The sequence below is a fragment of the Rattus rattus genome, chromosome 1 (genome assembly GCF_011064425.1).
Source record: "Rattus rattus isolate New Zealand chromosome 1, Rrattus_CSIRO_v1, whole genome shotgun sequence".
NCBI classification, from domain to species: Eukaryota; Metazoa; Chordata; class Mammalia; order Rodentia; family Muridae; genus Rattus; species Rattus rattus.
Window position 1 is genome coordinate 2,757,346 of NC_046154.1, and position 9,443 is coordinate 2,766,788.

At 51.4% G+C, this 9,443-nt stretch overlaps 1 protein-coding gene across 2 annotated transcripts; it reads right to left on the reverse strand.

The window, feature by feature from the left end:
• Positions 1 to 6,727: 6,727 nt before the first annotated feature.
• Spaar (small regulatory polypeptide of amino acid response) lies at positions 6,728 to 8,915 on the reverse strand. 2 transcript variants are annotated; one of them, XM_032887183.1, is made up of 2 exons: positions 8,751 to 8,915; positions 6,728 to 8,151 (listed from the first exon to the last, which is right to left on the reverse strand). In XM_032887183.1, exon 2 carries the CDS (start codon positions 7,883 to 7,885, stop codon positions 7,658 to 7,660), a length of 228 nt encoding a protein of 75 aa, XP_032743074.1. In that variant the 5' UTR covers positions 7,886 to 8,151; positions 8,751 to 8,915; the 3' UTR covers positions 6,728 to 7,657. The 2 variants fall into 2 exon arrangements, with proteins under 2 accessions (XP_032743074.1, XP_032743068.1); XM_032887177.1 differs by having other exon boundaries at positions 6,728 to 8,154.
• Between the last annotated feature and the right edge of the window lie 528 nt (positions 8,916 to 9,443).

A 9,443-nucleotide genomic window follows, 5' to 3' on the forward strand; every position in this document is an offset into this window, starting at 1 on the left:
CCACCCCTGACAGGCGTGTGCTCCCACCCCTGACAGGCGTGTGCTCCCACCCCTGACAGGCGTGTGCTCCCACCCCTGACAGGCGTGTGCTCCCACCCCTGACAGGCGTGTGCTCCCACCCCTGACAGGCGTGTGCTCCCACCCCTGACAGGCGTGTGCTCCCACACCGACAGGCATGTGCTCCCACCCAACAGGCATGTGCACCCACCCCTGACAGGCATGTGCTCCCACCCCAAAGCTGCCGCTCCTTTCCCGAAGCCATTCGGTAACTTGCTGTATTCTCATCTATTTATTGCCGACCAGTGGTCAAGCCAGCACAAGTCTTCACTATTTCACTTTGCGGATGGACCATAATTTGCTCATATATTTTCCTACTGATCGTCACTTGGATCTTTACAATATTTCACAATTAAAATAATACCGCAAGAGCACCTTGGCTTTATATGCTTTTACTCATGTGCCCTGTTTCCCTAAGATAAAACTGGGGTGCCCAGGGCCTAACCACCTGCCATTCCAGCTCCTGTCCTGCTCGGTGTAAATGCAACTCCTCTCTCCCTATCCCCACTCCTCATCCCGAAAGCTCACAGCAAACCCCCCAGCTTTCAGACCTATGTGCATCAAAAACCACATCACCTGTTTCTCGGCTGCCAAGAATGGGACTGACTAAAGGAGCCGGTTCAAGGACATGTTGGCTTGTGTTGCTCATTGAGTACAAGAATTTCAATAGAGAAATGTATGGACAAACGATGGTGCACACTAGGATAATAGGTGGTACTTTTCGTCATCTGCAGCTTTGCTCAGACTGTACAAGCATAGAATCTCAGCACTGGGAGGCTAAGACAGGGGGATTGCAGGGATATCAAGGCAAGCCTGAGCTACGTCACAAGACTCCATCTCAACTAACTAAACAAATGAATATAAAAACTAGTTTTAAAATGGGCATAATTTTTATTAAAACATCTTTCACGAGAATAAAGCTCTATATTTGAAGCCATACAAATTAACAAGTATTTTTGTTAGAGTTTGCCTTAGTTGGAGTTTTATTACTGTGAAGAGACACCATGGCTATGGCAACTCTTCTAAAAGAAAACATTTAACTGGGGCTGGCTTACGGTTTCAGGGGTTCAGTCCATTATCATCATGGTGGGAAGCATGGCATTGTCCAGGCAGGCCTGGTGCTGGGGAAGGAGCTGAGAGTCCTACATCTTGATTGACAGGCAGCCACAGAAGACTGGGTTCCACACTGGACACAGTGTAAGCATGGGAACCCTTAAGGCCTCCCCTAACAGGGACACACTTCCTCCAGCAAAGCCACACCGCCTAGTAGTGCCACTCCCTATGGGCCAAGCGCTCAAACACAAGAGTCTATAGGGGTCGTTCCTTTTCAAACCACCACGGAGTTCCTACTGCGTGAGTCGATACCGGATGAGAGTGAAACATTTGTAAAGGGCATTCCCTAGTGTATCTATGCTTAAATAGTTTCTGGAAAATAACAAGCACTAAAAAGCCACTTTTCAGATTTAAAAACAAATGAAAACTTCAACAACAACAAAAGAGGTACGGGCAGGCTGCATTCCTAGCTGGACGCCCCAGGGATAGTGTGAACCCTTACCTTTTCCTTCAGCTTCTAGAAGCTGCCACACATGGCTGGCATTCCCCCACATTCTCCTCACATCTTATTGCTGTCACCTTCCGCCTCCCCCTTCCACAATGGAGAATACATTTTTATTGTAATGGAGCCTCCCATGTTGACCAAGACAATCATGTTATTGCGAGGTCAAACAATTAGCATCTGTCATCCGTGATCTGAATCCTCCTTTTGAATAAACCATACACACGAGTTCTAGGGGGTTAAAGCCATGAACGTTTTAGGAAAACATTACTTACCAAGTGCAGATGCCAGGAGTCCGGAGGTGGGGCCTCTCAGCAGCTTCCGAGTTCAGGCTTATATATGAGGAACGCTCTCTGGCCCTGGGGTGGAAGGGAAGGAGGGCTGCCGGCTCTTTGCAAGGAGGTGACTGACAGGTGAGGTAAGTTGACCGACATTGAATAGGAAGCAGCCGGTGTTTATCTATGGCTAGGATGCCAATGCCCCTGGATCTCAGAAGGACAGAGGACCTCGGAAACACCACAACCCCCGCTTCATAGGCAGGGTCTATGGGTGTCTTAGTTAGGGTTTCCATTGCTGTGAACAGACACCATGACCAAGGCAACTCTTATAAAGGACAACATTTAATTGGGTCTCGCTTCCAGGTTAACAGGTTCAGTCCATTATCATCAAGGCAGGAAGCATGGCAGCATCCAGGCAGACATGGCACTGGAGAAGCTGAGAGTTCTACATCTTCTTTAGAAGACAAACAGGAGAACACTGCTGTCTTCCAGGCAGCTAAGAGGAAGATCGCAAAGCCCACCCCAACAGTGACACACTTCCTCCAACAAAGCCACTCAATAATGCCACTCCCTGGGCCAAGCACATTCAAACCACCACAATGGACATCTGGAAGGGTGTGTGGAAGATAGACGTGGCCTCAAGGAGTGTCCTAGCTGTGGGCTCTGTTACTTCCTCCACAACCAGGGTACATAGAAAGCTGTCTCAGTTCGTTTGTCTTACAACGGGAGACCTGGAAATGGGTTAATGGCCCGTCTCAGAAGGCCTGGGGCCAGACAGGCACAGTTAAACATCTCCCATAGGCCAGGGGGCTCCAGACCATTCTTTATTCTCTCTGCAGTTTTCCCAACCATATCTTCTTGGAGCTGGGTATGATGTCAGACATCCCAGGACTCTGAAGGAGAGAATTCTCTGAAGCAGAGAATCAGGAGTTCAAGGCCCAGCCTGTGCTACAGAATGAGACCCAGTCTCAAGTAGAAGGCTCACAGGATTGAAGAGTCCAGTCCTCTGAGAGTTGTCAACACTATTGCCCTTAGGCCTGTGGTGTCTCTAAGATTTACATCATGGTGGAACAAAACCACTCACCTTATTCTCAGGAGGTAAAAGAGGGGATGAAGGAAAGCTGGGGTCCCACCGAGTCCTTCAAAAATGGACCTTCAGCTACTGAAGAGCCTCTTAAAGGTTCCACCATCTTCCAGTAGTGCCAGCCACCCTGAGGAGCAAGCTTCTCCCACCTGGGCCTCTGGGGGCTGCTTAAGATGAAGCACGCAGTCTCACTTGCCCAGACAATAGTTAACCAGGGCCTAGAGTTCTCCACATTCTATGCAGAGAAGTGTGTTCTACAGAAAGTCAAGTTTAACCATACAACTGCACGATCACTCTACTTCTTCCTTGCTAGTATATGATGAATTATTTGGGGGGGAGGGTGTGCAGAAGCTAAATTTACCTTGTTGTTTAAAGACTGCTTAACATGGATTGTGATGGCCCTGCTGGGACGTGCCAGTCAGCTACTCCTGTTGGCATTTAAAGCACTTCTAGCTGCAGATGTGCTGTATGGGGGCGGGGGAGGGGGGTGTCTGAGTGGGAGTGTGGAAACACCGTAGACCTCCACGTCTCCAACTGTGTGCCTGCCTTTTCAAGTGTCACGACCTCAGGAATGGGGATCTGGCAAGACACAATGGTCTTTTCTATTCCTTGGAACAGTGGTTTCCTCTAAGGAAGGTACTTTTTCCGGAAAACATGTTATTTCAAGGCCTCTTGATTCCAGAATGTAGCGAGTCCCACAGAGACACCCCTGCCAGGTTTCAGAGCCAGGGGCTGTGGAGAGAGGGCACATGGGGGGGGTGCCCTTCCCCATGTCTCCTACAGCTCAGAGCTCAAGGATTTCCAGTTTTCATCCTGCAGACAAGCAAGACAGGATTCTCATCTCTGCAACCTAGCATGTTGTGGTAGAAACCCAGCCAGGACTAACACAAAATGGCCGGAGTCCCCAGAACCTGCGTGGCTAATTCATACTGCCCCTTGATGAAGGCTGGAACTGAGGAAGGAGCCCCAAGACAGTAGGGGAAACACGAAAGGCAGCAGGAGCTACGGAGCAAGCAGAAAAGGCGCTAGATTTGGAACTGGGAGGACTGGGTGACAGAGTGACTTGGCCCCACATTGCCAGGCTGGCCTGAAGCAGATGCCTCCCTCTCTGCCACCAGCTAAACACTTCCCATTTTGCTGGTATTTTGGTGCCATTCCCTTTTCCTTGTACTGATGCCTCCTCTCTTGGGGATGGTGGGCAGAGGACTGCCTTTGGCAATAAGGGGGCTCCCTGCCGGCGGTTGCTGGGCCTGTCTCTCTTCTTATACAACAGGCAACACCAGGGAAAATGGCACACCACATCCCTCATACACCAACCATACAAATACCACACACACAAGACACACACAACAGAGCACGCAAACATACCACACCACCCACAGTGAAACCACACCCACATACCAAACACGGCAGACACACACACACACTCATACCACATATACAAAATATACTCCACATACCCACATCCTGTACACCCTGCATTTCCCACCCCTCAGTCCACAAGCCATATACTATACACATATCACATGTGCGAGCAAACGTTGTGTCAACCTAAGCCAAGCTAGAATCATCTGAGAGGAAGGAACCCCAACTGAGGAATTCCTTCCATAAGACTGGGCTGTGACAGACACCACTACAGTGAGCATCTATGTGACAGGAGAGAAAGAGAAGCAGTTTGTACACCATGAAGAGGGAGGAACTGAAGAAGTGACTGCGCTGAGGAACAGCCTGATGTGAGGAGACTTCACTTCCGCTTGAGGCCACGGTGAAGTTCCAGCCTGGGCTGCCACTGAGGGCCATGTCTGGGTTCATGTCCATGTTACCACCAAAAGCCATCCGGACATCCCTGGTCTGGGCTGCTGCCTGAGGCCACGTTGATGCCCACCCCTGGCAAGCTGCAGCACTGAGGAAAGCAGCCTCCATCTCACCTGGGCATCCCAGTAGAGCTGGCCCTGGTGGTGTGAGTTCTGGAGAGCCACCCTGAGGGCCTGAATGCAGGAGTGCAGGCCCTGCCCCTCACTGGCCTTGTGGTGGTGTGGACATAGAGAAATGCTCTCCACCCCCCAACCCTCAGCCCTGCCTGGGCAGTGTGGGAGAGCTGGCCCTGCTGGTATGGGCATAGGAGAGCTACCAGGCTAAATAACTCAGCTAGCATTCAGGCCCAGAGTCAGGGCTTTGAATTGGCCTAACCCGGCATTGACACTACCAAGAAACTGTTGGAGCACTTGAAGGGGTCAGTCCTGCAGATCCAAAGCTGCAGGCTCTCCATGACACAGGGCAACAAAAGGATATCTGAGGAGTCCCAGTGAGGAGCCAGTATTGATAGTGTAGCCTCAAGGCAGATCAATGACTTACTGCAATGAACATTTGCAAGTGAAGCTGTTTGGGCAAAGGGGTGTACTGTGTGACACACTGAAGCTTCCACAGGTGTGGGGTGGTGGGCAGTGAAATGTACCCTGATTCCTGGTCGAGACAGGTCAAATCTCTGGGAAACCCTATAAGGGACAGCAGGTGCATTCCCAGACTCACAGATCAGGGTCTCACTCACTGCAGCCCCTCACAGACCCCTGCAGAGAGGTTTGAAATAGACCAGTCACATAGAGCAATGCCCCAAGCCCCTCCTCCACAGGTCATGTAGGCTCAAGACAGATCAGTCATAGAAACAGGACCACACCCCAAATATGTAGATGAGGTCTTCCCAAGCTCTCAGGCCAAACCAGTAGGAAGCACCTGCTCTCAGACACTGACCCATCCAGAAAAAACTATATTTAAGTGTCATGCTCAGAATTATAGACGTGCAGGAGTTATTCCATCGTCTGAGAGCTTCTGTCATAGGAGCTATGACATCGCAGCTTGAGGAAGAGATCTGCTCTCCCGAAATCATGGCAGCCAGAAGCTCCCTTTCACCCCTCACTGGCTAGTCAGTCTCCTGCAGCAGCACATGACCAAAAGCAACTTAGGAAGGATTCTGCCTGCAAGTTCTGCTTTGGCTCTTCTCTACCATTCGAAGAACTCCTGATGCCCCCTCTGGCTTTTGTATACACACACACACACACACACACACACACACACATCCTTGTGTTCAGGTGCTTCATTGTATTTGGGGACTCACCCACCCCGAGTAGTCTAAGAGTTGCCAGGAAGAAGGTTCTGCTGAGTTCTGTGGAGATATGCTGACAAGATTCCTTTCAAGGAAGATCTTCAGAGTCTGCTTTAGGGCAGAACTCTGCCTGAGGGGACGACAAACCCCCCCTGGTGAGCCAGCACTCAAGGGGAGCTCCAGTGAGGGCCAACAGGCTCTGCCTCAGGCTGGCTGCTTCCTCTGGGCAGTGCTGCTTCTTCCTCCCCTCTCAGGCGCTCTTCCCAGCAGGCGTCAGACCCACACTGCCTCTTCAGACCTGCTGTGAGTTCTTTCACTAAGTCCCCAGGACTCCCTGCCCTCCCTTCTGTTCTATCTGTAAAAGCCCTAGTCAGGGGCTCCGTATCCAGACTGACATGTTTCCAGAGGCTTCTATCTCCTGAGCCTTGACCTCCTTAGACTCACCCCACCCCGTCTAGCAGCCCGACTCTCTTCCTGCGCTCCTTCCCTACCCGCCCCCCGCCCCCCACCCCCATATATCTCCAGACCCAAGCCTGTCTCTCTGGATCCTTACTGTGGCAGCCACATGTCTGGACACCCTTATCCCAAAGGACCCTTGTTCGGTCCCGTCCCCCCAGCCACAATAGGCAGGTCCTGAGGGAGTCCAGTCAAGGTTAGAGGCAGACATACAAGCCAGGAAGCTACTTTTCCATCCTTCAGATCATAGTCTTTAAATACGACAGGGCATCTATTCCGTCAGCAGATTTTCTATTAATAAAAACAAATGTCCCTTTATTTGTGTTAAAATCAACAGCTTCTTCGTGTGCGCTGAAATGTAACAACATTTTAACTTTTTTTGGAATTATCTTTCAGTTCACGATTTTTCTATCATTCCTAAGTGACGCAAATCACTCACATTTGCTAAGAATAGACGCAGCCTGTCTGACTGTGGCAATAAAGCAAGTCTTGTTCAAAATGTGTTTAAAAGTCTTCTCGGTGGCCTTCCTGCTAATGAAACACCTTGTGCTCACTGCGGCTCTCTTTTTTCTATTCTGCTTCCTTTTGTGGTTTTCCAGAGCAGATTTGGAAAGAACCATAAAAGGATATACGTCCTCGATTATAAAATAAGTCACTTGTTCCCAGAAAACAGCTCTTTGTTTTCCGGATTTCAGGCAACAGGAGCAAGCCCCAGGTTTGGGCACTGTGCAACATCCCCAAAATACTAACAAATGTGTAGTTCTTCAAAACGTCCACTGGAGGGCTCTGGGTCCTTGGGTGGCAAATAGACTTCCGTCACAGCGCCCTGCTGACAGGGGGCTAACTTCCGGTGAGGTTTCATGGCTGGTTGGAGCTACCCCGTAGAATAACACACAGTATCCATCCACATCTCCTCAGCCCCAGCTGACCTCCTGACCGCTCAGCTTAGAGGTAACTCACACCTGGTCCCAGCATCTCAGCTCCGCGAGAATAGAGAGAGGGCAGAGCAAGCCAGAATGGGGAAAGGCAAGAAGTTTGTGAACATAGGAGAAGGATGGAGGCCTGCCTATTGAAGGAGTAGATGAGCCTGACCCACTAGCCGCACAAATGCTGGGGGACTGCCAACCTCACACAACAGTCCAGAAGTTCTGGGCCCTCGGCAATGGCCGGGATTGGAGAGCCGGCCCCGTGAAGAGCGACGCCTCCTGGTGAAACGTGGCCACAGTGAAGCTACGTCTGGGGCTGCTCTCTGGGTCTTGGTTGTGTGAGTCATAGCTGAAGTAGCAGAGGATGCAGGTAATGGCCATGGTGATGACAAACAGCACTACCACCATCCCAATCACCGCTGTCTCCATGACTTCTGAGCACTTGTGTGGCACTTGACACACCGAACACTGTGGGTGGTCTCGGAGCCTTAGTGCCCCATCAGAAGCTGGGGCTGTTGGCGACCACAGGCGGCTCTGTGCTGGATTGCTTCTCCCCCACCTTCTAAGACTCCGGTCTGAGGTCTTGGACTGTGCCACTGTCGGCCACCAATCCCTTCTGCTGGAATCAGACAATCTTCGGTCTAGTTTTAACCTCAGGTCAGACCTCCAAGAGCTGTGGTCAACTCTACTGGCAGCTGCTAGAAGCACCATCAGGAAAGATGTAAGCAAGTGATTCTTTGGACACGGAAAGGGTAAGGGAAGGAGGGGCAGAAGATGTTGCGAGGCGGGAAGCCCGGCCCACTAACAACGCCTCAGGATTTCTAGAGTTACTGATTAAAAGAAAAAAAAATAGCGACTGTACAAAATTCCAACCTCCTAGGAGGACCCAGGAAGAACCTGGCTCCTCCCTGGGAGGACTCAAGGCTAGCAATTGGCCTCTCTGCTGCCTTCCCAGGCCCTGCACCTAGGCCGGGGGTGGGGGGTTGGGGGAGTAATGGGGTGTGGAGTAAGACACACGCCAACTCCGGGCAAAGTGGAGATGAGGTGAAGGGTGGGGGTGTGGTGGGGAGAGGGGGTGCCCACACAGAGGCCTGCAGGAAGGGAGATAGGAGAGTGAGAGTAGGTTGTGCTTGATCTCATTTTCCATGCAGGGTTGGGAAGCGTGTATATGGGGAAGGACTTCCTCCAACCCTTCCATTGAGTCCTAGGGCCCTTTTGCTCTTCTCTATACCCCTCTCCCCCATTTGCTGCCATCCGGGGCCCACCATTCACATGGGGTGCTGTGAAGACTTACCCTGGACTCCAATAGTGACATCCCCGACTGTCTCTGGAGCTGTAGACCCCTTGTCTGGTGACCACCCCAGGTGGCCATGACCCTTCCCGGGAGCCTGCAGTGTTTTTGTTGGTGCTGCCCGCTGGCCTGGAATTTGGCTAGGAGATGCCTTGAACAGCTGCGAGTACTTCCTGAATCCCTTCCTCCAATTGTGATTGAAGGCCTCTGACCCACAGCCACCACCTCCTCAGCCCCAGCACTTAGCCCGCCCCGCACACTTGCGGGCTCATTAACCGACCCTTGAGAGGATGGGGGAAGGGAGCCCGGCCCAAGCATGCTCACACCCAGTTCCTCTTGAAACTGTCCCACATTCAGAGAGGAGTGTAGTATCAGCCTGCCCTTTACCCACACTATGAAAAGCAGAGTCTTAAGAAATAGTACTTCTGGGTACTGGACACAGCCAGACACTGTCTCACAAACATTTATGCCACAGCCCTGTGCAGTAGTAGGACCTCCATCCCTCCTGTCCAGTCATAGGACCAGGACAGGGACAGTCGCGATGGTCACACCTGGCCAGACCTGCTGCTAGTGAGCCATAAAGGACAGCACCCAGTGACAGAACATCGGTTCCCTTTCTCGACCCCAACTCTCTCTTCTGGGGACCAATGCAGTCAGAGTGATCACCTGATTCTGCCGTTTGCCTGATCAGAACCC